Source organism: Mesoplodon mirus, assembly GCF_964341445.2.
Source record: "Mesoplodon mirus genome assembly, chromosome: 2".
NCBI lineage: Eukaryota > Metazoa > Chordata > Mammalia > Artiodactyla > Ziphiidae > Mesoplodon > Mesoplodon mirus.
Window position 1 is genome coordinate 90,383,984 of NC_138977.1, and position 27,373 is coordinate 90,411,356.

Below are 27,373 nucleotides of genomic sequence, written 5' to 3' on the forward strand. Positions count from 1 at the left end.
ATTATTTAAAGCTTGATAATAACGAAAATGGGAATGGAGTTGCTTCAAGAACTCTAAAACATTGGATTAAGATAGTACATTTTAAAATACTTACATTGACCAATCCGAAGTAGTGTTCATTGATTGGAAACTGCTCTGGACCAATGTCTTTTTCCAGAGCAGAGGCATTGGTGCCCTAAAAGAAAAATAACAAAAGTTCTGTTGTGTGTAAAATAGACAAGAAAGCAAATTGATACTTGAGAGAGTCCACTATTGAGACCAGCATCTCCTCGGGTGGCCTGGAGTTTGGTGACGGTCACACTGAAAGAACAGGTGTCAGAAGTAAACCGCAGATGAGGTAATGACATCAGCCTACTCCTCTCCTCATCCAGCTTCATCATCCCCTCAAACCTGTTCTAACCGGCTTCAATTCTCTCCTATTAGGAAAGGAGGTTTGGGACAGGCAAATCAGCAAATCATCACTCAGAACTTCCGAATAAAACATTCTAAGCTCAGCCAGCTGCAGTAGCTTTTATACTACTGGTGTATAGAATCGTACCACCACTTTCAAAGTCAATACCATCATCCTGATAAAGATTTATGTACCTTGCACCCACTACGTGCCAGGTACTATTCTAGGCTCTGACAACAGAAGAGTGGACAAAGACAGGCTGAAAGAAAAAGCAAGTACACTGGACAGGACATCAGAAGGTGACAAGTGCAGTGAAGAAAAACAAGGCAGGAAATGAGGGTGTGGACTCCAGGGAGTAGGGGGTGAAGGGGGGGCATGGAGGGGGAAGGAGTGGAGGGTAGATCATTGCAGCTTAAATAGGGTGGTCGGGGGGGCCTTACTGAGAAAGTGAAATGTCCAAGGAATATTGTATATAATGGAGAAATACAATTTAAAACCTAACAGTTCCCAAATGCATCAAATTGGTGAGCCATGTGTACTCAAGTTCAACACTCCAACACGATGATAATAAGTTCCTGGGTACTCCCACTATATTCCAGGAACTGCACTATTTATTCTCACAACATCCTATTAGGTAAGTACTTACTATCATAATCCCCATTTAACAGACAGGAACTTAAGGCTTCGAATGGTTAAGAACCTGCCCAAAGACCACAGGCAGTAAGTGGCAGGGCTAGGACTTGAACCCAGGAGTCAGACTTCGGAGCCCACGGTCTTAACCAAAGGCTGTGCAGAGCAATCCTATGACAAAACCATTTACTGAACCCCGCTAAGGGCCAAGGGGTCACTGACAAAAGCACACTGATTATCACTCCCCACCCACCGCCCACCCCGCAAGGCCTGGAGGAGTCTCCTGGGATTAGGAAAAGCGACCAAAGTTCAGTCCAATCAGGTGAGTAGTTAGGGCGTGGGTAGGACCACAGGTCCCACGTATACCCGTGGCTCTAACATCATTCTACAGCTTCTCACATCCTCAGGCTATCACGGAAGACTCACAGCCCACAGAATCTCAGAGATTTGGGAGACAGGTATTTTAAAAAGAGACTGTTCTGTTTTATAAAAACTAAATCTGCTGCTGCTACTTATTCTGGGCTCATATAACTAGAATCTCCCATCACAGAAAGAAATGGCCAAAAGCTGGGCTGAGAACCAGTTAAAATGGTCACGTGTCAACAAGCAAACATGAAATGCAGAATAACTCAATTCTAAGCAAACACAACCTCCGCAGAAACAGTACATTCCATCCCCTTATCACAATATCCTTTGTTTCCACTTGTTTTCTAGGTCCATCATACTGTTCCACCTACCTAAATTCCTTTACTCGTTATCGGAGACCTTGAGTTTAGCCGTCATCTTTGTGCACAACAGTTTCCCTATCTTTTCATGGGGGCGGGCGGGGGAGGCAGGGTTTCATTGCCTTCACACTAATGTGACTCCATATCCAGGCAGAATTTTTTAAATAATACTTATATTAAAGCAGGATTTTATGGTATAGACAAAAATTGCTGCAAGTTTTCAATAAAGCTACATCTCAATCATAAATCGATGTAAATAATGTGTATTAAATATACCCACAGCCATTTTTGAAACAACATTAGAATATATGGCTTAGAGCCCAGGAGGAATGTCAGATATGAAAGTATAGCACATGGAGACAGACCTCATTAAATCTAAAGATTCAATCCATGACTTCTGTTATTCGGGAATTCTTGGATGGAGTGCTTTTTTCTATCTTAATATTTTCCCACTGGAGAGGGAGCTGGTGGGGGGTGGCTGGCTGTGACTCAGGCTAAGTACGGTGACCCAGGGGCCGTGATTAAGAGGAATAATACCCTGGGTGGGAGGAATAATATGATAATAATTAGTATAATAATACAATAAGACCATGGAGGAAGCAGGGCAGGAGCGCCCACAGTACAGCTCGGGGGAGAAGAAAGGGAGCTGGCCGTGTCTTCAGTGAAACCTGGCCCTCCCTGCGGTCAGGTCTGCTCATCCCCTCTCACAGCCCCCGCACACACAAGGTCTAGAAGGGTCAGGAGGGGAGGTCAACCGCGCTCTGATCCCCAGCGTCGCTCCCAGACCCCTGCACCATCACCCATCTCGTCAAAACATCCACCCTCTGCAGCGCCATACAAACCCCTTCCCTTCTCCTCGACTCGCCTGACCCCTCCACGCCCCGACGACCTACCTTTACACCCTGTCTCCTGCCATTGTGCTGGGTGGCTTCAGGATCCACGTGGCGGCGCCTTCCCATACCCTGCTCTCTCAGCAACTCACGCCCTCTTTTCCAGCTGTCTTTTATTTCACTCCACTCCAGCTACCCACTCCCAAAGACGCACCCTGGACCTGGTCGCCACCCCAAAACCCAGCCAGGCTGGACGCTGTGTGCCGGCTCATCCCATCAGAGCCACTCGTACACCCGCCAGGACCCCATCGCTCCTCTCCTTTCTCATCCAGCGTAGAGTCCATGGATCAGGACGTCAGTGGCTCTTATAAACACCCCTTACCTTATGCTTTGCTCACACCACCTGGCAAAAAACCCACCCAATGGGCACCAAAGTATTCACCTTCTCTGAACATACGCCCAGACAGATGTGCAGCGCTAGGGGGGAGAAGTCGCCCCTCAGGCTGATTGCATTTGCTCAAACTCACCAAATTCAAGCGGCCCACGTCCCCACACTCCAAGAGCCTTTCTCTGAGGCACTCATTCTCCACGCCACAGCGACCTTTTCCAAACTTCCCCAAGCGCCTCAAAACTATATACCTCTCTGCCCCTCTCACTGGCTTCCCACTCAACAGGAAAAAGAAGAAAAAGAAAAAGATGAAACCAGCAGAGAGGAACTCTCTTTTTTGTTTTTTGTTTTTTTTAGGGGAAAGCGTGAACGCAGTCCCCCACTACCACAAATTATGCAGTCGAGTTTCCCACATTTGGGGAAATTGCAGGGGTCAGCACATCCGGAGTGCAATGGATAAGCCTCGCCCTGGGAAAACCACCTTCGTGATCATGGTATCTCCCCTGCCACGTAAGTATAGAGAGGGGAACTCTCTTAAGTTCACACTCTCAAACCTTCAAACCTATGCGCCTACCTCTCTCAGTGATGGAGACCTCGCTCTCGTGCAGGTCAATTGCTCCCGCACTATGAGATCCCGCCCGGCGGAATTTAACATGCCTCCGTGTCTCTCATGTTAAAAATACACATACACGTCTTCTTCCCACCTCTCTCAGTCCCCACCCTCTTTCTCACCTCCCCTTCATAGCTGAACTTCTTTAAACAATTGTCTATTCTGACACATTTACAAATGAATCAGATGATTTCTAAGATTTACTTCAAATGATCCAGTGGGGAGAAGTGGGAGGTGCGCGTGCGGGGCTTATTATACTATTCCATTTATACTTTTACATAGATGTTTACAGGCAGAGTAATGGTCTCCCAAAGATGCCCAGGCCTTCATCCCCAGAATCTGTGATGACGTCACCTTACATGGCAAAGGTAAACTTAGATTGTAGAAGGGCTTAATTTGCTAATCAGGACTTAATTTGACCTTAAAATAGGGGGACTGCCCTGGATTATCCAGCTGGGCCCAACGTAATCACAAGCATCCTTAAAAGTGGAAGACAGAGCAGAACAACAGACCGGACCGCTTTGATGTGTGAAGGACTCAACTTGCCTTCGCTGACTCTGTAGGCAGAGGAAGGGGCCAGGAGCCAAGGAACCAGGCAGCCTCTAGAAGCTTAAAAGGCAAAAAACAAAAAACAAACAAAAAAAGTTTCTGCTAGAGCCTCCAGGAAGAACACAGCCGCACACTGCCTTCATTTTAGCCCAGGGGGCCTAGTTCAGACTTGTGACCTCCAGGCTATAAGGTAATATACTTGTGCTGTCTAAGCTGCTAAGTTCACGGTAACTTGTTACAGCAGCAATAGAAACTAATACAATACGTCTGAAGTTTTCCATAATACTCGCTAAGACCTGTCTCTATTTCCTCACCTTCCCATCTCTCCACAAAATAACCCCTTCTGGATTCTACCCCTGATGAGCTCCACACATGGTCAACTCAGGAAGACACATTTAGCTGTTGGTTCTCTCCAGGTGCTGTCTAAGGCCCTCTTCCCTCCCTCCATGCCTCTTTCTGTAGGGTCCAGGCAATAACCAGGCTTCAATCAGCAGCTACGTGCCAACCATTTCCAACGCTTCACCTTCATCCCAGAAAGCTCACTTCTGGGCTCATTCAGGCGGGGTGAAGACACAGTTCCACTTGCTTGTCTCACAGGCCCTCAAAATCACTCTACCCCAAAACTAGAGCTTTCACTTCTCCTTCCACTCAAATCCAGTCTCTTCCTGTTTCCCCACTTGCCCATGACGATGCCACCTTCCTCCTGGCTCCTGCTAGAAACCTGAGGGCCACGCCTAACGTCCTTCTCCACACTCGACACCCATCCACCACAGCATACTACTGACCGATTCACTCTCCATAAATCTCTCAAATCCCTTCGCTTCTCTTGAACCTCCTGCCACCAGTGAGACCAGTCCACCAGCATCTCTCAGCTGAATTACAACAGCCTCCTAAATGGCCTCCGACACCCACCTTGCTCACCTCTAACCCCACCATCAACATGGCAACAAAACTGCTCTTTCTAAATACAAATCTGCTTTAAAACGCTCCAGTGACTTCCACTGCTGTCTCCAACGTCACCTCCTGCCACCCATTCTCTCATACACTTGGCCTACTAGGATGGCCTTTGTTCTGGTCCTCAAATCCCTCAAGTTCCCTCCCATCCATCACCTGAATGCTCTTCCCCTGCTTCTTCACCTGGCTGTACCCTATCATCCTTCTCCGGGAATTCTTTACCGGCCACCCCTAGATTCAGGTAGTCTCTGTAATGGACAGAATAATGGCCCCTCAAAGATGTCCACACCCTAATCCCTGGAACCTGTGAATATGTTAACTTATGTGGCAAAAGGGACTCTGCAGGTATGATTGATTTAACAATCTTGAGATGGGGGGGTGGTGTGCAGTTATCCTGGATAACCTCAATGGGCCCAGTGTCATCAAGGGTCCTCATGAGAAAGAGGCAGGAGTATCAGAGTCAGCGAGGAGATGTGACGACAGAAGCACAGTTCACAGAGAGACCGGAAGATGCTACACTGCCGGCCTTGACGATGGAAGGGGCCCAGAGCCAAGGAGTGCAGGCAGGGCCTAGAAAATGGAAAAGGCTCTCCCAGAGCCTCCAGAAGCTGTGCAGCCCTGCCGACGCCTTGATTTTAGGAGTTCTGACCTCCAGAGCTCGAAGAGAATAAATTCCTGTCATTTTAAGCTGCTAAGTCCATGGTCCTATTTTACAGCAGCAACAGGAAACTAACACACCCCTCCCCCAACAACCTCCACTCTCCACTCATAGCATACTGTCTCCCTTACAGTTGTTACTCCAATTCTTATTTATGTAATTATTAATATCTGTCCTACCCCCTCAACTACATGTCTCACAGGAGCAATGACTTATGTCTGACCTGCTTAATACTGCACTCTCAGTGGCTGGCACAGATTAGGCCCAGGCCTGCTGGGTGGGTGGGTGGATGGATGGATGAGTGGATGGTTGGTTGGATGGATGGATGCATGCGTGCATAGATGGGGATGGTTAGGGCTGTGCAAGTTGCTTCCATGTCCATGATCATTTGGACACAGGTGTGTGAGCTCTCCCGATCTACTGTTCAGTCAGGCCTACATGGTGCCCCCTTCCATTTCCCCATTCTCCCGTCTCTTTTATAAATATACACCCTGGGAATTCCTTCCCATGGATACAGAATGTCACTGATACTGACATCTGGAACCAACCTCTTGCTTCACATGCTAGCATCTTCCACTGGTAACATGAATTTTTGTGCATCTTTAACAGATTTTGGAGTTCTCTACGTTAAATGTAAATCTCTGTATGATAAAAGGACACACACATGATGGGGAATGTTTCATGACAGATGGTGGGAGCTTAAAGATCAACTAGGCAGTATAAATCGAAATTTTAAATGAGCACATCCTTCAACCCTGCAATTCTTCTTTAAGCAATTTGTTCCACATCTAAACTCACACAGGTAGAAAAGATACAGAGACTATAGCAAGGACCAAAATAATCCGGGCCTGGCTTAAACAAGATGGAAGTCTAGTTCAAGAGGAAGCAGCGCAGGCCTGACACGGCAGCTCTGCAGGGCCGGGGACTCAGGCTCCTTTTATCTTGTTGCTCTGTCATCCTCAAGAATGCATCTTGGGAACCAACATGGTCACTCCAGCCCCTATCATCAAACAACCTCCGCCAGGGGCAAGCAGACAAGACGGGGAGAGACTGCGCCTTCTCTTCCAAGAATGTTCCTGGAAGTCACATACATCACTTTTGCTCATGATCCCGATGGCCAGAGTCTCACCCAGCCACACGGCCACACCTAGCTGCCAGGGGAGCCTGGCAAATGGGCTCTATAGCCAGCCAAAATTAGAGATGGAAAAAGGATACTGAAGGAACGATCAGCAGGCAACATCTCAGATGGTCCTCCCCGGCAAGGTTTGCAAGAGGAAAAAGTTAGAAATAACTGGTTAAATAATTACAATAGTAAATAGGATGGAATACCATGTAGCTACTTAAAAAAGTAAAGCTACTCTATAGGCACGGCTATGAAAATTTGTCCAAGATACAGCAATAAGTATCAATAAAAACGTGTGAGAGAGTAAGTGTGTGTACAGGACAATTACTGGAAATGTCCTCCTTTCAGGCAGCAGACGCTGAGCCCTCTTCGTGTCCAGCACGACTCTACTTCTGAGGGACACAAAGGGACAGAGCGGCTCGGGCCGGCCTTCAACACCTGCATTCTAATGGAAATTCCAGAACGAATACTTGAGAAATTATTAACACTTGTCACCAGTGTCTAGGAGTGGGGCTGGCAGATGACAAGGCCACCGGGGGCTTTTTGTTTTCTCAACTGTTCACATTTTTTACCATGAGCATGTATTATTTTTGTCATAAAAAATGTAAAAGAAAGTTAGCAAACTAATATCCTACAGACCAGTTATCTAAGGCCCACAGCACACAACTCAGAGCTTTATTTGGCCATTTTTCCCCCTGGTACGAATTTGCTTTCCCCTCTCTTGGCCTTAGTCTCCTGGCTGAGAGGTGGGATATTCAGCCTGCCTATGGCTCAGGTGGCAGAGAGAATCAAACAAAACGGGGACAGTATCAGCACTATGTAAACTGCAAGGCATGCTGCAAACCCAAGAGCCTGCAGTTCTACTGCGGGCACCAAGCACAGTGACACATAAGGCAAACGGAAGGCACTGAGAATAACTGACCAGATGCTGAACAAAAAACGAATCTATAGCAGTAAATCCCAGGGTCTGGAGGTATAAGAAACACAGTTCTCAGTTTCATCAGTAAAAAACTGGGTAACCTTTGAAAACAATGCACCACACTTTATTAAAAATAGAATCTGGGCTGGGACAAGTTCCAACAAGAAGACGGTAATGCTAGCTCTTCACAGCACTTCTGAAAGCAACCGTGTGACTGCCAAGGGGTGGTACAAAAACACAAAACCAACAATAACAACAACTTGGGAAGGATGAATCATAAATGTGTAAGACGGGTATAGAAAGGCATTTCTTTTAAAGCAATTTTAAAAGCAGTTTATAGGAAAACATGTTAGAATGTCTTCCTTCGGGGGAGGGGCGAAGAAGACAGATGTTTGCCCAGGAGGATATAATCAGAATGATGGTACTGCTAGGTCTATAAACACCAATGAGAGTATCACCTCACACCGGTGATACTACAAACAATAAATGCTGGAGACGGTGTGGAGGAAAGGGAACCCTCTTGCACTGTTGCTGGGAATGTAAACTGATACAGCCACTATGGAGAACAGTATGGAGGTTCCTTAAAAAACTAAAAATAGAACTACCATACGACCCATGAATCCCTCTATTGGGCATATAAGCAGAGAAAACCATAATTCAGAAAGAGTCATATACCACAGTGTTCACTGCAGCACTATTTATTTCCAAAAATGGAAGCAACCTAAGTGTCCATTGACAGATGAATGGATAAAGAAGATGTGGCACATATATACAATGGAATATTACTCAGCCATAAAAAGAAATGAAATTGAGTTATTTGTAGTGAGGTGGATGGACCTAGAGTCCGTCATATAGAGCGAAGGAAGTCAGAAAGAGAAAAACAAATACCGTATGCTAACACATATATATGGAATCTAAAAAAACAAAAAAAGGTTCTGATGAACCTAGGGGCAGGACAGGAATAAAGACGCAGATGTAGAGAATGGACCTGAGGACATGGGGAGGGGGAAGGGTAAGCTGGGACGAAGTGAGAGAGTAGCAATGACAGATATACACTACCAAATGTAAAATAGATAGCTAGTGGGAAGCAGCTGCATCGCACAGGGAGATCAGCTTGGTGCTTTGTGACCACCTAGAGGGGTGGGATAGGGAGGGTGGGAGGGAGACGCAAGAGGGGGAGATATGGGGATATATGTATATGTATAGCTGATTCACTTTGTTATACAGCAGAAACTAACACAACACTGTAAAGCAATTATACTCCAATAAAGATGTTAAAAAAAAAAAGAAAACCAATGAGAACATTGTATAATATGCAGGAGGCTAAACCAAAAACAGAGACCAGGAAGGGGTCTTGGAGATCAGCTCCATTCCACAGATGAAAAAAACCAAGGCCCAGAAACATAAACCTCCTCCCCCAATTCTGCATCCTAAGGCAGGCAGGATCTCTTTCAAGTCTGTACAAAGTGGAGAAAGGCCTGAAATAACATGTAAGGATTTCTAAGTACACAGAGAAAAAGTCACTGGTTATAAACCATGAATTAAAATATACGACAGGAGAGGTGAATATTGTTGCTAAAACTACATTTTTAAGTCTATATTCAAAAAAGGCTAGTTTACTTATCAAGTACGTTTTCAAAGTACAAAAGTACATAGAGGACTAATTCTCAGAAGCACTAGTATTCCCAGACTTCTGATGACAAAAGGTCATTCCTAGAGCCTTAAGGAGAAAGTGAAGCAAAAATGAAGTGATGCAGCTCAAGATTTCAGGATGAGTCAGGAGCCACTTGCCAGAATTCAAGGATGGTTAAGGAGGAATTATAGTCACTGGCTTCCACATAATTAGTAATAATAATAATAGACATCACAAAAATAACACTTACTGTGTCCAGTCACTGCTCTGAGGACTTGATGTATATTTTACTCATTTTAATCCTCACAATAATGCTGTGAGGTGGATGTCATTATTGTCTTCATTTTAAAGATAGGAAAACTGAGGCACAGAGAGGGTAAGTAACTTTATCCAAGTTCACACAGCTAATAAGTACTGGAACTAGGTTTGAATTCACACCATCTGACTCCAGAGTGTATGCTCCCAAGCACTACACAATATTGACTCTCAAGGTGGCAGGGTCCCCTCAGAGTCCCAGAATTGCAGGAATGAAAAACCGAGGAAATAGAAGGGGTCACAGAGTTATACAGGTAAACCCCTACCTCTGAGGCACCATTCAAAATATTCTAGAATGAGGAGCACAGGTGTCCTTCTCTGTAAAATCACCACAGAACACTGCAACCTACTTAAAGAGAATATAAAATTGAGGTTGAAAATCAGGAGAAACTTGAGATGTAGTCAAGAGGAAATAGATTTTTTTTTCAGAATGGTTTCAGGCTGTGGATTTTTATCTAGCCAAATAGGAAAAGAAAATAATATCGTTTAAAATAGGAAAAAGTGAAAACAAGATCAAAAAGCAGAAATGAGTTCTAAGAAGTAAACCATTTGACACCTAATACTAGAAAAACGTGCACTCTCACTTCCCTAACTTCTAAATTTTTGGATACTGACAAGAAAAAAAAAAAAAAAGGAACAGAAAGAGAAAGGACCCACCAGAAGTATGCAGAACAAAATGTGTTAATATATTAATACAGCTCATCTCTCAGTGTTGGGATTATTTGGGAGGGGTGAGTGGGGAGAAGTAGTATGAATTATAAATCAGGGAAAAAACTGCCATTATTTTCTTATCCAAAGAAACTGGCAAAGCACCTGTTGTGTCTCTACAGAGACAGAAATGCAGATTGTAATTCTGAGCCTCTTGACTCAGAACTAGTGTGGCCAGTTCTCTGGCCCCTCAGAGCCGTCCCCTCTTTCCCCTCATCTCCTACTCAGCATTTGCCTTCAATGTCACTTCTTCACAGCTACCTTCCCTGACCCTTCCCTCTCTCAGAATCCTGTGTGTCTCCTCATACAACGAATCACAATTTGTAATAACTTACTTATTTGTGACTATTTAACACCTGTCTTCCCACTGGACCACAGGTTGGCAAATGACAGTCCATGGGCCAAATGTGGCCCACCAACTGTTTTTGTAAATAAAGTTTTATTGGAACACAGCTGCGATCACTCATTTACTTATGGTAGCTACTTTCACAGTACGACCGCAGAGTTGAAGAGCTGCGACAGAGATATCATGGCTCACAAAGCCTAAAATATTTACCATTGAGCCCTTTACCAACAAGTTTGTCAACCCCTACACTAGACCATAAACTCTATGAGGACAGGGTTGTGACTGACTGGTCTCCTAGGATCACGCAGAACATCTGGCATACAAAAGCACTTACTAAATTTGCTGACTAAATAAACTTGGTAAACAGGGTAAGCAGTATGTACCGCTTGTTGTTCAGAGAACCTCACGTCTCTGTATTCATCGACTCCACTGTCCGCCAACCAAGGCAGTCCCACTTACTGTCCCCATGCCACTCATGCAAGAACAGAGGGAACCTGCCCGGGCTCACTCAGCCAGTAGAGGCAGCGCCAGGACTCAACCCCAGGCCACTCTGGTCCAGAGCCTGAGCTCCTGACCACAAGTCAGAGAAGATGGTCTTCTCATTCATACTTTTAGTAATTCCTTAGCTGCAGACATAGAGACTGGGCAGAGGGCCGCTGCTTCTGAGAGTGTCCTCTTTGGCTGCTGGCCATCACACATCACCTATCCATGGGTGGGCAATACCCAGAGGGGCTATGGATGCTGCCCATCCTGCTCAGAGAGCACACACATCACCTGGTCCCATCGAGCAACACTGACACTCTCCCTCCAGATAAGTCACACACTCAGACTCACTATCCCCATTTCATAAGTGAGGGAAATGAAGTTAATGGAGGTTAAGTAACTGGCCAAGGTCAAGTGTTAGTATGAGGCAGAGGTCAGCTGTGAACCCTCAATCTTAAGACCATCACGACTCCAACTCCTGGCTCAACAGTGCTCCTCTGCCCTGCTCCAGGCTTCCGCAGGAAGGCAGTTAAAGGGCATTTTCATTCTGCACCAGGATAGCACGTCATTTCCAAGCCTTATACGATACTGGGGAGACAGAAACAACTCTGGAAAAAACCTCAAAGTGACTTCACTTAATGATGTAACGCAGAAGCAATAACGTCTGCAACTGAAGAAAGATGACCCTGGGATACATAATGATCCCAAGTCATCATAGGAAGGACAGTAAACAGCAGCTAGAGCCTCTGGCTTGTAAAACAACTCTCTTTGTGGCTAGACACAGCTTAACAAAGTCCTCAGGCAGAGATGACATTTCAACTCAAAAGGAGAGGGGCTTCCCTGGTGGCGCAGTGGCTGAGAGTCCGCCTGCCGATGCAGGGGACGCGGGTTCGTGCCCCGATCCGGGAAGATCCCACATGCCGCGGAGCGGCTGGGCCCGTGAGCCAAGGCCGCTGAGCCTGCGCGTCCGGAGCCTGTGCTCCGCAATGGGAGAGGACACAACAGTGAGAGGCCCGCATACCGTAAAAAAAAAAAAAAAAAAAAAAAAAAAAAGGAGAACAAAGAGCTGGGTCTGTCTTCTAGCAGAAGGTGGAGGAAGAAGTATTTACCCAGTCCCTGAATTCAGTGACCTGGAACCAAGAACCTCACTCCCAACCCAGTGTTCTGCAAAGGCACCAAGCTGCCTCCTCGAACATGAGGTCTCTTAAGCTCCTACTTTACCCAAAGGTACCCTTCTCATCATTTCCCTGAAAGGCAGCATTGGTGTCACAGGATCCTGGCAAAGCCCCAGGTCAAAGAGGCCAAGTCCTCAAATTTAACTAATAGGGTGATTTCAAGTACTTCTCTCATCCCCCTCTCTAGTTCGAGCTCAAGGTCTTCATCAGTGAAAAACCAGGACAGCAGTGTCCCCACCTCACAGTGTGGAATCCCTGCCCTTGCATCGGTACTGCACTACCAGAGATATTTTAGTCTGATGTACTGAAACCACCCTGTAATGTATTGATTATGAAACATAAAATATAAAATTCGGTGCTCTCTTCTCCCCTCCCCAGAGAGGATGGCAAGGGGAGAAAAGAGACGTAGCAGGTCTTCACAGCGGTACTGCTCAAAGCGTTATTGCTCTGCCCGGGAGCAAAGTTCAGAAACGGAAAACATGTACAATGAATGGACCGGGTAAGTTTGCACCTGTAGAGTTTAGTAATATAACAACTGGACTTGGTGTTTTAAGCATCTTTGAGGTTTCTATTCCATTTTGCAATTAATGTTTTATTGTATTTTACAAAAGTATCAGTCTGTGACAGGTTGAAAATAAAACTGGTCCTTCCCTACAGACTGAAAATAATTGCCAACAGCAAAACAGTTAAATGAAATTGAGCTTGTTTTCTGAAATGTGTGAATAGCTGCTCAAGCTCACTCCTAATATGAGAAATGCAAACTAAAAATATACCAAGACACCATTTTTTCCCCCACTGGCAAAGATAAAAAAGCTTTTGGATAGCATCCGACTTTGGCAAGGCTGTGGGCTACGAGAGTCACACATATTGATAGTGGAGGGCAATTTGGCAGTTACAAATGCATCAAAGTTACAAATGCAGATCCATTTCTAGGAAGTCAGCTGACAAGATACACCCCAAAGTATGCAAAATGATGTAGGGACAAAGTTGTTCCCTGCAGCCTTGTTTGTAAAATACCAAAGACTGGAACACTACCTTCAAGCCCATCAGCTGGGGGCTAGTTAAGTGAATTCAATATGTTCAGGCAACTGAATACTCTGCAGCCATAAAAAAAGAATGAGGATGCTCTTTACTTACTAACACAGACCCAACTCCAAGATACAAAAACAAAGGGCAGATCAAGACTGTTCAGTACATGCTACAAGCACTTTTGTGTTTTTAAAAACTAGGAGAGAAATATAAACATTCTTGCTTGGGTATGCATAAGATACCTCTGAATAGAAGCGGAAGAAACAGCAAATACTGCTGGATGCCAGAGACAAGAATTGGACGGTGGGTATAATTGCAACATACATCCTTTTGTACAATCTAAAATTTCTACCATGTAACTCATATTAACCTTTTCAAAAACTTTCTTTAAAAATTATTTTAAAAAAGGAAGAAACTGAGCTTAGTCGCCTCACGTGTTTTTGTTAGGAATACCTAACTGTACACCAGATAACACAAGAGGGTATGTTTATGCTTATCAGATGACTGAAAATTGTTTACTACATGATGTGCCCTCGTTACTAGGAAAGGAAAAACACAGTATCCTGACTGGTGATTACAGAAGCTTTGCCACACACCCTCAGTCCTGCATCTTCCAACAACATCTCAGTCGGAAATCACAGCTTCTTCCTCCTTTTGTCCGCTCCACGCACTTCCCCTCCCCGGGCTTGTCTCAGATTGGAAGCCACAGTGAGCTTATAACATGCTAGCTCATCTTCTCAGCACTGCTCACCAGGAGCAATGGCTCTCATACAGACCCAGAGACCTAAACTCACCTGCCCAATGCCACAAAAGTGACAAAGTGGCAGGATCAAGATTGGAACCCGGGACCTCGGATCCCAAGATCAGGGCTCTTTCCACTACAGCCTTTGGACTCCTTTGCTAGTGGGAAGGAGGGGGCTCTAGAAGAAAACTGCAATTAAATGGCCAGGCACTGGGCTAAGCGCTAGACACAAATGATTCCACTTACGCCCCACAATGCCCCAGGGAGGGAAGTTCTCTCATCACCCACATGCCATGGATGAGAAGCAGAGTCTCTGAGAGGGTGGATGATGGCCAGCTCTCACACCCGACCAACCGGATCCCATCCACACGCTGACCTGCCTCGGGAGGAAGCTCGCCAGCCTGCAATCCGCAAACCGTTTAACAGGGCTCCTCCAAGAGCCAGTTAGGTGAACCACCATAAAGAACCTCTTATCTGAGCCAGTGTCTCCCGGTACAGACCATGAATGCCCAAGGGAGGGGAGATAATCTTAGGTGGCACGAATATGAACATTTTTAACTTCAGCAACTACGTTTTTGATATGTATTTAAAAAGCACATAACCAGCACATCAAACCCGTTACTTCACAGATGTCATAGCACAGAATGAGGCCAAATTAAAAGAAGCTGAACAGATTTAAGGACAACTACTAAATAAATAAGTTCAGGTGGTTCTGAGATATAATGAAAACCGTGAAGGACAACAAACTGACACTTGAGAATCACGGGTCTAAGGAAGTGGATCCAGTCCATGGCTTTTCTCTAGAGGAAGAGAAGCTTGGGAATACCCCAGCACACAATACACAAGCGTTCTAAATGTCACTTTATTTGTATTTATTTTATTTTCATCCGCCCTCCACTCTCCACACCAGCCAGCCTCTCTCAGATGGATGAGGCAGGATGCCAGTTACCAAAGCATCCTGAACACTTGTATCTAAATGACAGTGTCCTGTGGTGGCTTAACCTTGGGTTGACCACAGGCCTAGTTTGCCCTGAATAGCTCTGATTACACCTAGAGATCAATTAGTATCAAATAATTAGTTTGAGCATGCCCCCTCTCACTTTAAGTGTCTGACCTGGGGAAGAAATTGGAGAGCTGACTGGGAGAGATGTGACCTCATTCTAGCCCTTCACACTCAAGAAACAGTGAGAAGGGAACCCCACTTCCTCAGCACCCGCAGTCAGAACCACAGCATCTGATGGATTTTGCCTCTGCTCTTGCCCAACCTCCTTCCCCAATCCTATTTTTCCCAAAATGCCCACTAAATGTAGATGGCAGGTCAAACTGAAAGGATCCCATTGGCTCTTGCAATACCAACAGCTCTGTGCTTTGAACAAACTGAAGGAAGATGTTCATTCGCTACAAGAGAATTATGAAAAAGTAATACGTGTGCGGGCATCACAGCTCACAAAACGCTTCCGCAGGCAAGATATCCTTTGATTCTCCAAAAAAAAAGCCGTGAGGAGGGTATTTCATCATGCCATTTTGTGTTGTAAAGAGATGGGGAAACAGGCCTTGAGATTTACCAAGCAGGATTTTAAACCCCAAACTGCTCCACTTTAGAGCTGTATGGAAAAAAGAAATTGTTTTCCTTTTCTCCCTAGGGTCTTAAGTGTGCTCCCCAAACCAGGAGCATCTGGTCACGAGAGAGGATGCTAGAAAGGCAAAATCTCAGCCCCACTCCTAACCTAGTGAATCAGAATCTGCATTTTAACGAGATCCCCAGGTAACTCCTGCAGACAAGACAATTTGAGAAATCCCTGGCAGTCCAATAGTTATGATAGTTATGACTCCGTTCTTCCACTGCAGGGGGCACGGGTTTGATCCCTGGCCAGGGAACTAAGATCCCGCATGCTGCACGGCATGACAGGGAAAAAAAAAAAAAAAAGACAATTTGAGGAGCACTGCTTTACGGCAAGGCAATCCTTCCATTCTCCCATGCTGCATCTCTTCCTTCATTTATCCAATAATTATTTACTGTGAATCTACCACACTGTGCTGAATGCTGAGAAATCCCCAGTGAATAAGATAAACATAGCTCCTGCCCTCGTGGGGTTGCCAGTCTAACATAGTGGTTTTTTTTCAACCTTGGGTGCTGATCAGAATCAAGGGTGGCACTTAAGGAAAAAATGCGGGTGCCTAAAACCCACTCCAGACCTACCTACACCTCCATACAGTCAGAAATTGAGACTGAAGCCCTAGATGCTCCTTATCAGACAAGCTCCAATTCATGCAACTACGGTGGAGAATGATTTGACAATACCTAGGGAAGCTGCGGGCGAGCATATCCTAAGAGCAGCATTTCCACTTCCGGGACTATATCTTGGAGAAATGGAGGCATGTGTGCAAAGAAGATAGGAACAAGAACATTCACTGCAGCACTGTTTCCAGACAGAATATTCTGGAAACTATCCAACTGTCCCTAAATAAGGGAATGAATAAGTAAACCATGGTGAAGCCAAAAAATACTGTTAAAGAGCCCTTAGAATGAATAAACAGAAAATAAATAGATGTATGTGTGTCAACATATTCTCGAATAGAATTGTTGAGTGAAAAAAGATAGTCACAAAGGCTATACAGTTTTACACATACAGATATACTGCTTATGGATTCATAAATAGAAGTATAAAGACATGCATGGTAAACACATACCATCTTCAGGAAAATGGTCAGTTCTAGGAGGAGGGGATAGGAAAGAGATAGGGGTGGTTAGTGGTTTTTTTAAGGTAGCATATCTAAAAAATGATCTTAACCAAATATGATTAAATATAAGTCTGTTAAATCTGAAGGGTTGGCATTTGGGTATATAACATATATTAAATTACATTCTTTTTTTCCATGCTTTTTTGGGTGCTAATGTTTTGTGATTTAACTTCTTTAAAATTACTTTCAAAAGCTTCACAGGGGATGTGATGTATAACCAGGGTTGGGAATCCCTGTTACAGGAACATAAAGCAATAAAACTCTACTATTTAATATCAGGAAATACATCTACAGAATGGCAATGATCTATAGCTCTTGAAGTTAAATTACTACCTTAAATAATTTTATATAGACTTAAAAAAACCTTTCACATGGCAGATAATTTCTATAGGCTATATATTTTTTTTAGGAGGCCAAGGTTATTACCCAAGGAAAGCAACATTTCTCGAACTGTGATCCTTAGCTCACCTGCCACAGAAGGAAGAGGGAGTGAGAAGAGGAGGGAATATTTATTAAAATGCAGATTCCAGGTTTCCTACCTTAGACCTACTTAATCAAAATCTCTGAGGGCAGAAACCCAGAGGCTGAATTTTTAATAAAAGAATGCACCTGTGGGCACAATTCTTTCGTACACCGAAGAACCACTCAAGTATATTTTTTAAGTTAATGTTACTCATATTTTTAAAACCATACGTGTCTGCGTTCAATAAGGTGACATTCATCATGCTCTGAAAATTAAAATAAAGTACAGGGAATGTTTTCTAAATACTTGAGATCATAATTCCACAAGTACATTCAAGCAGATCCTGATAAAAACTGTTTTCCTGCACAGTGTATCTAACCTGAAGGACAAAGAAATGTATTTCAGGAAGAAGAACATAACTTCACATTGCCTTTCTAAAAGAACTTCAAAAAGCAACTGGGTAAACAAAGCTCCACAGGTCCAGCCTTGCTGCTATTCTCACCGGAAGAGGCCCCAGACATGATTTTCACCGAAACCAAATTCGATTAAACAAGGCATGAACGATGTAACTTGAACTGAGGCCTGGCTAGCACAGTAAAAGATCCCAAATTTCCTCTCAACACTCAAGACTATCTTCTCCATTCTAGTCTATAATCCTTTTTGCTACATTTTCCCCACCTTGTTATCATGTCCTCAGCCTCTATCTTCCATTCCATCCTTATCTTGCTTGACTTTTTCTTTGGTCTCCCTGATGCTCCCCTTCATTTTCCTTTTCCCTACGTGCAGGCAAAACCAACACCACAATCCTGACTTTCAAGCCCTGGAAAACTGCTCTGGAGCCCCTGGATTTAAAACAACCCAGGGCCTCCCTGGTGGCGCAGTGGTTAAGAATCCGCCTGCCAATGCAGGGGTTTGAGCCCTGGGCCGGGAAGATCCCACATGCTATGGAGCATCGAAGCCCATATGCCACAACTACTCAGCCCGAGCACCACAACTACTGAAGCCTGCACACCTAGAGCCCGTGCTCCGCAACAAGAGAAGCCACCGCAATGAAAAGCCCGTGCACCGCAACGAAAAGTAGCCCCAGCTCTCAGCAACTAGAGAAAGCCCGCGCGCAGCAACGAAGACCCAACGCAGCCATAAATAAATAAATAAATAAATAAATAAATAAATAAATAAATAAATAAATAAAAACAACCCAGCGCAGGGACTTCTCTCAAGGTCCAGTGGTTAGGACTTGGCATTCCCACCGCCAGGAGCCGGGGTTCAATCCCTGGTCAGGGAACTAAGATCCCACAAGCCATGCAGTGCGGCTGAAAAAGAAAAAAGAGAGGAAAAAAAAAAAACAGCACAAAGGGTGGTGGCAGGGGGGATAAATTAGGAGTTTGCGATTAACATATACACACTATTGTATATAAAATAGATCACCAGGAAGGACCTACTGTGTAGCACAGGGAACTCTACTCAATATATTGTAACAACCTATAATGGAAAAGGATCTAAAAAACAATATATATATGTGTGTATAACTGAATCATTTTGCTGTACACCTGAAATTGAACAACACTGTAAATCAACTATACCTCAATAAAAAGTTTTCTTTTAATAAAATTAAAAAATAAAAACCCAGCAGGGACGAAGGGAGAGAGTGGCATGGACATATATACACTACCAAATGTAAAACAGATAGCTAGTGGGAAGCAGCTGCATAGCACAGGGAGATCAGCTCGGTGCTTTGTGACCATCTAGAGGGGAGGGATAGGGAGGGTGGGAGGGAGACGCAAGAGGGAGGAGATATGGGGATATATGTATATGTATAGCTGATTCACTTTGTTATACAGCAGAAACTAACACACCATTGTAAAGCAATTATACTCCAATAAAGATGTTAAAAAAATTAATAAAGAAAAAAACAACCCAGCAAAATAAACACATGAAAAGATGTTCAGCCTCACTAGAAAACAAGAAATTGCAAATTTTAAACCACAAAGATATCATTTCACACCCATCAGACTGGCAAAACATTAAGTCTAACAATACTGAGTGCCTGCAAGCATGTGGAGCAACTGAAACTCTCAAACCTGCTGGCTGGAATGCAAATTGGAGAGAAATAAGGCAATATATTAGAGTCAAAGATGCCCATTTCCTTTGACCCAGCCATTTCCCTTCTAGGTATGCACCACAGAGAAACTCTAAACAGATGCACAGGGAGACAGGTTCAAAACTGTCATGGCACACATACAAAATTCTAATCCAACAATAAAATGAATAAATATATTGTAGCACATTCATGTGATGGAATATTATACAGCAGTTAAAATAACCTAGAATTACATGTATTTGCATGGATAAACCTCAAAATCATTATTTAAACAAAAGCAAACAAATTTTTCAGCATTACAAACATGAGGAAGCAATACTCAAATCTGGTTTATGAATACCTACATATCTAGTAAAGGTATAAAAACATGTGATAAACACCAAATTCAGAATAGTGGTCATTGTCTGGTGGGAAGGGAATGAGATGGAGAAAGGTTCACTTGTATTTGTAATATTTTATTTCTTCACAGGATGGAAGATACTGGGTGTTCACTCTTATCAGTCTCCATATTTTTCTGTATGCCTGAAATTTATCACCACCTAGAAAAAGGGTCCCAAGTCTGAGCTACTTGAAAGCATTTGGCAGTTCTGAGAGTAGAATCAGAACTTGATGGGGACTTCCCTGGTGGTCCGGTGGCTGAGACTCCGCACTCCCAACGCAGGGGGCCTGGCTTCGATCCCTGATCAGGGAACTAGATCCCGCATGCCGCAACCAAGACCAGGCACAGCCAAATAAATAAATTTTTTTTTTTAAAAAAAAGAACTTGATGGGCAGGAGGAAGGTTGAACCTACAAATGGAAAGCTCAGAGAACCAACAGGGTTCCCCTCTCACTCTTCAAACTACCCATGGCAAATAATCATTCTCAGAATTGTGGTAAAATTCCATGTAGAGGACTTACGATGTCCCCAAAATTCGAAGCCACAATCCCAGAACAGAAATATTCCAAAAAGCCTTTAGTGCCGGGGTTGGTTGCTGACACAGAACTTATTTGCCTCAAGAAACGTTTTTGCTGGTTCATTTTGGGGTGGCCTATTCTCTTAAAAGATCAGCAAGGTCTTTCAAACCCTTAGACTAGCATTTGGTTCCACCACAACTGAAGGTTTATTGTAAGAAGTTACATAAAATATTTAGGCCAGAAAAGTTAACTAGACTAAAAGACACCATTTTTTTTACATCTCTCCCAATCGATTTGCTTTGGGCTGGCTCCGTGAGTAGGCCAGAAATAAAACCACCAAGAGATACCTTTCTGATGATACCACAGAATTAGATACCATCATAAAACCTCAACTCATTCAAACTAACTAGACAGACTGGGGCAGGAGGGAGAGGGAAGACATGAACTAGACAATCTTCTCTTAATTGCTCAAGAGAATCAAAACTGAAAATTACTTTCAGTTACAACCCAAACACACCAAAATTCCACATTAATGAAAAATAAATAGGTTTTATTGTTTGGGTGAACTGGAACACACATAGTTGATATCCAGAAAATGGTATCACGTTAATTCTAACTAAATATTGTCATTCAGCTTTGTTTTCCCTTACGATTCCAAGAAAAACAAAGAAGAATCTGTAGACCTAATTGTCAGGTCCTAACCCAACACAAACTCCTCCATATTAGATCTGAGAGGCCAGAAGAACAGAATTTTTCTTTAAACATTAACCCATGCCACCTCAGGCTGCAATTTCTAAATCTGACAAGTATCAGTGGAGACGCTCACACATGACCTTAACCTCTCCGAGCTGATATATTAAACTCAGCTTACGATTTCCTAGTATCTTTGACAACGGGAAGGAGTAACAGTAATAGAGGAAGAAGCAAGTTCTCTCTTCCAAATTTTGAGATTTACATATTTTTAAATAACTTTAAAAAGTTTTTTCAACTATTCTCAAAACACTTGCCTCAAATAAGTAACTGACTTACCAACATAAAGTGATCTCTATAAAAATCCTCTAGCGTTGTTACAAATGTTTACTAATTTTACTTCCCCTTCATATCAAGGTGACTTCATCTATTTATAAGAATTCAAATCTGGCACTCATAGTGATGTCCAATAATATCCTGGGGTTGTTCAATGAATGCTGAAATGGTCATATCTGGTAAATTCAACACAGTTTTAAACAAAGTAGTTAGCCACTCAAGTAAAGACTCCAGAAACTACTACTCACTAAGAAGTTTCTGACAACCAAAAATATATATATCAGTTTTACAAGCTGAGGAAAAAAACTAAGGTCCCAAGAAATATAACAATTTGTCCAGAGGCACCATTAGACTCAGGCTTAGCTGGAGAAACACCCAATGGCACAGATTCCAGTTCTAAGTTACGCTGACTATAATCATGTCCTCATATCAAATTAAAAAAATAGTCAAACTTGAGTCAAATGCAAACTATATTACAGAAACATCCTGCTGTGTTCATTAGTCCACTGAATCGCTTCTGAGATTTTGTTCAACCTTTATCCCTGTGGATACCACACTGTATTGAAATTGTTTCATCTTTACCAATGTTTTACCCACAAGATAAGAAACCACGGAGCTCCTTGGGGACAGGGACTCACCTCATTCAATTAAGTACCTGCACATAATATGTGCCAACACTAATACAAAGGTCCTCAACAGATGGCCATTTTCGGGAACAAAATGTAATCTATTTGACGCACAGCATTTCTTCCATGGCACAACTTACAGCGCTATTACACGTGAAATTAAGATCTGATGATTTAGGCCAATTTGCATCAGTACAAGTCACATTTCTAGAGGGCACATTTGGTTTCTCCTAACAAATGCTTCCTCTTTAGAAAATTTCTCAGGCTCTTCAAATAAAATCTACCCCTAAAAAACCTTCCATTTGTAGGGCCATAAAAATATGTAGGAAGTTAAATCCATTGGTCTGGACAAAAGTCAGGATTATCAACAAGGAACATTTCCTTATGCTTGGTAGCGGCTAGTACATTTTAAAAATTACAACACACCAGCCAAACAAGCTTTACTATCTCTGAACCAGAAACGCTGTGTGGCTAAGCTGACAAGCCCTAAGCAAGTTGATCAAGAATCACTATGGCAGGAATTCCCACGAAGTGAAATTAAAACAAATGGGAACTCACATTAAACTGCCAATGGACTATAAAACTTCAGTGGGGTAGGGGACAAGCGGAGGGATGTGAATATTTCCCACAACTCCTGTACCTAAAACTGGCACAAGAAGTGTGGGGAAAAGAGAAGGTGTTTATTTTTCAATCACACAAAGGATTTGCTACAAGGTTTTTCCTGCTCTGCTGGGTCCTTTCTTGTCGGCTGGATGAAACAAATCCACTTCTCAATGCTAGGTCGGTTTGTACAAGTCTTACCTAGAAGGATGATATCTTTTAACACTCTTTCTGGACACACATCAGCCTGTTTAAAATATGCCAAATGACCTGCTTAAAAAAAAACCAAAAAACTGCCACTTGTTCTAACTACGACTCAGACCAGCTGGGACCAAATGGAGTTGGGAGTGGGAAGGATCAGTAAGAGCCCCAGAGAGAAACGAAACAGTGAGGAGAGACCCATAGAAAACCTACCTGGAAACAATTCATCATCAAGTGAAGAATCTAAAGAGAGGTCCAATGAAAACGTATGTTTGATCAAGTGAAAAGACAGCAGTCTCCTCATCACCGAGCCTCCTCTGTGGGAAGCAAGACTGGGAGGGGCCCCACTGACCTGAGCAGCCTTTTATAAGGGGCGGAGTTAAGGATTCCCATCCCAGCCTCCCTATACTGCAGTCAGCTTGGTTTGCATAAATGAACATGTGGGTTATCTTAGTGGCTGCTTCCATCAGGTACAAGAAGACATCAAACCCATTGCCCTTTAAACCATTGAAGATGACATAATAACGAGAAAGATGAGGTTGATAACAACTAACACTCAATGAGTACTTGCTACATACTAGGCTCAGTAACTCATTTAATACAACAGTCCCATGAGGTAGGAACCATTATCATCCCCTTCTTATAGATAAGGAAAGTAGTAGAGAGAGCAACTTGTTCAAGGACAAAAAGCTAGTATATATTAGAAGCAGGTCATTGAACCCAGGAAGTCTGACTTTAGAGCCCAAGCTCTTCATATCATTTACTCCAGGCACAGTGTCCATACAGAAACTAGAAACGTAAGACTCCCTAGTTATGAATTATTGGTTCCTCACCTCACCTGGGTGATGACCCTAAATTTGGGGCCTTTTTAGGGACTCCATATGAGGTACCAACTTTCCAGACACAGTGCCAGCCCGCTCCTCTCATGTCCTCCCTGCAGCTTGCCTCCCTGGCCAAGTTTTACTGGAAACAGGTTGTGACATTCTACTCAGGTGTGCCAAGAAGCCCCAACTGCATTGAGGGCCAAAAAAAAAAAAAAAAGCAGGGGACTGACTTCATCTTGGGACATGTTAGCTCTCAAGTTTCCAGCCTGCTTCAATACAGAGAGGTGTCACCACACACAAGCAGGACAGGAACACCACCAAGAGCTTCACTGCCCTGTAAGCCCAAGGCCACCCCAGCAGGCACGAAAGAGAGTATTGGAGATGCTCTGGTTTCAGAGTTCCCCTCAGGAGCTGGTCTTAGCAGACAGAGAGATGGAGAGGATCTTTTCACTGCACCAAGCGACATTAATGCCACTCGACAGCAAGGAGCAGAAGACCTGTCTCTGTGTGGAAAGGGAAGGAAGACAGGAAATGTAAACGTGCCAGGAGCCACTCACCACAGCTGGTCCTGCACCAGTACCTTTGCAGCTATCACTCTGGGAAGGCCCAGCAACTGCTCTGCCGACCACAGCGGTAGCCACGTCCAACGGTGCTGAAAACTGAAGCCAGCACCAGTGGGTCTTGATTCCACCCCTGAGCTAACACATGGCTCCTTAATGCTCCTTTCCCATGTGTTAATCTTGCAACAGAATGTGGGACAGAAGATTTATAAAGCTGGGTGATGGGGGAAGGGCAGCCAGATCACCTTACTCCCAGGCTTCTCAATCAAGCCTCCTCAGATTCCCTTTAGTGGCCTGTATTATTAGCTTCAAGGGAGGTTCCCCCAAACTGGCATTAAAAGAGCATGTGTTCCATTCAGCTGGGGGGAGGGGAGACTTGATGCGGGGCAGGGGAACCCTGGAGAGCCAAGGCAAAGTACACACTCTCTCATCCTGCACAGGAAGGCAATGCCTTACTCCAGGGGGCGAGCTGTGCTCTCCAAGGCTCTGACAAGTAGAGGTACCAGCAGGATGCACCCTGGGGACCCAAGGGCTGGAGGCTGTTCCTGTAGAAAATGAAAACGAAGGGAAAGCAATGGGAGAAACCCAAGTTAAAGTGCTCACCACGTCATGGACCCAGTCCAACTCGGAGCCCAGCAAGGTCCCCTTGCTGTGTCCACGCCCACCAGTCCGCGCTTGGGTCTACGGTGGATCAGGCAGGATAATCCTGGAGACCAACTCCACGCCCCCAGCCGGCCCCACCCTTAGGGCCTCTAATTGTTACTGCCTTATAACCTTGTCCCCCTTTCACAGATGGGAAAACTGAGGCATCCAAAGCAAATGCCATGCTTTCCTAAACCAGGTAGAAGTTCACTTCCCTAACCACAATTTTGCACTTTTTTACAGCTCTATCACATTTCAGATTTCACCAGATACACCTATTGCCTCTGCAAAGTGAATCTTAAATACAGTTTAAGGAGTGAACCCAAAAATGAGATGAGGGCGGTCAGGGAGTCCGGCAGGGCTTTATCTGTGGCAAGGACAGGATGGGTACCCCCCCAGCCACCAGCTTCTCCTCCAACCCGGTCCACCGGGACGTCCGGGTTCTGCCTTCCCCCCCAAGACGCTTCCACCCTAACCCGAGGGCGGAGGCGCAGCGGCTCGGCCCGGGGACCGGCAAGCGGGGTCCCCGGTCGGGACCGAGAAGGGGGACGGGGGCTCGGGGCCGCGACCGGCCCGCCCAGCCCGGTGGCCGGGAACTTCTGGCGGGGCCGCGCCGCCCCCGCCGCCCCCACCCCCACCGGCCGCCGGGCGGGCGTGCGACTCCGGTTTCCCTTTCTTCGCCTCGCCGCGCCTGGGGCGCGACCCCCGAGGCGGCGGCCACTCACCATATTACAGATGGAGGCGATGTTTCGGACAGTCATTAGTCTAAAGGTTACAGCGATCCCGCACCGCCATCTTTATAAGGTGAAAACAGGACCGGCCATGGTGAAGCGCTCGCGGGGAGGCCGGGCGCGGCAGCGGCGGCGGCGCGGCGGCGGCGGGGAGGCGGCCTGGGGTCCGGCTTTCAGTTTGGCTGGGAGAGGGAGGCCGGGAGGGAGGAGAGGAGGAGGGGAGGGCGGGGAAGGCGGGAGGCGGGAGGGAGAGCGGAGGGGCGGGGAGTGGCGGAGCGAGGGAGCCTGGGCCGCGGCCGGCGGCGCCGGGAGGAGGGGCGGTCCGAGCGCCGCTTGCAGCCCGCGCCCCGAGCGCTCCCGCCGCGCGCCCGGCCCCGACCCGGCCCCGGCCCGGGTCCCCGCGGTTCTTCCTCCCTCCTCCGCCCGCCCGCGCCCCCGGCCACCTCGGCTCGGCCTTTTTTCTTTTTCTCTTCTGCTGTCCTGCTTCACTCTGAACGGGTTGGAATGCGCGGCCAGGCCCTCGCTCGCGCGGCTGCCGCAGGTCCCCCGCGCGGACCCCGACGCGTCGGCGGCCTCCTCCGGCCCGCGGCACCGCCCGGGAAGCAGGGACCGCGCCCGCGTGGGGTGTCGGCCGGCGGAAGGGGCTGCCCTCGGGCCGGGGAAGCGGGGCACGTCGCCGGGGACAGGGGGCCGCTTTCGGTCTTCATTTGTTCTTTCCTGCCGCGCGGCACCCAGCAGCCCCGGGTTTTTATGTTTGGGCGAGTGGAGGAGGCAAGGGGTAGGGGTGACTACATCCAACTTTTCGTTTCTCCCCGGGGCTCCAGCCAAATGGCACCCGCGGGGACCCAAGAAGTAAATGGGGTCAGGACACGGGAGTGTCCAGAGCCCTGGCCAGCCGCGGGCCGGCTGCCTGATCGAGGGCGCCGGGAGGGGACAGGAATCTGGGTCTGAGGGGAAGCCAGCCACGGCGCGCTCGGCCAGTTTGTGACATTAGCAGGTACAAGGGGAAAGTCTCGGTTCTGGACAAGGACTAGGGACGGTCCAAGGAGCGATTTGAATCTAGAAAGAACGAAAACCAAACTTTTCCGCGTCTTCTAGAAATACCTACCTCTCTTGCGGACACCCAACCTCTTTAGGTTTTGAGAAGGGTCATTGTATCGGCGTATACACATTTCCTGTATAAAAGGTCGTGCGTTTTGACTCAAAGCGCGAATCCACACCATTTAGCAGATATGTTCCTGTGAAGTGGAGAAGCCCATTTCCGAAGGTGTGAAACAATTCTCATACAAGGTTGCAATTCAGTGCTTTCAACAGAGAAGTTGTACAAGCGCAACGCGTGATAATTCTTAAACCAATATATTTAATGACAAATCGAATTAGAGGAGAACGTAATATGATTGAAGATAGCTTTTATCTAACCAAGAGGAACATACTGGGAAAACAGCACGCTTCCTGTCCTCCATTATCTATTTAGTGTTAGGCATTGTAAGATTTGAGAACCCTCGATTGCTAACATCCCTAGGACCTGGGATGGAAATAAGACAAACAACAGCGACTAAAGTTTCCTTGGGGTCATCTTGGCTCTGTATATTTAATGGATTTAAGGAATAAATTCCTGCTTATGTTAAGTCATTCTGCCTACATCTTATTTCCAAACAGATCCTGAGGATGATGATAGCTCGCTTTGATTTTTCACCATCGTCAATCATGATGCTTTACATTCATAATCTTCAGGCACCAACATAATCATCAG

The 27,373-nt window shown here is 45.3% G+C and overlaps 1 protein-coding gene across 2 annotated transcripts in view; it reads right to left on the reverse strand.

Annotated features, from left to right (window-relative positions):
- Positions 1-25,745, reverse strand: part of USP46 (ubiquitin specific peptidase 46) — a gene marked incomplete at its 3' end in the record, with an annotated part of 61,482 nt that extends 35,737 nt beyond the window's left edge. Inside the window, exons 1-2 of one of the 2 annotated variants that reach the window (XM_082630848.1) lie at positions 25,615-25,742; positions 95-175 (exon numbers count right to left, since the gene is read on the reverse strand). In XM_082630848.1, coding sequence (XP_082486974.1) covers positions 95-175; positions 25,615-25,650 — 117 coding nt within the window. In that variant the 5' untranslated portion in view covers positions 25,651-25,742. Of the gene's footprint in view, positions 1-94; positions 176-25,614 lie in introns of both variants that reach the window. The other variant, XM_082630847.1, reaches the window with a different exon arrangement.
- Positions 25,746-27,373: the final 1,628 nt, after the last annotated feature.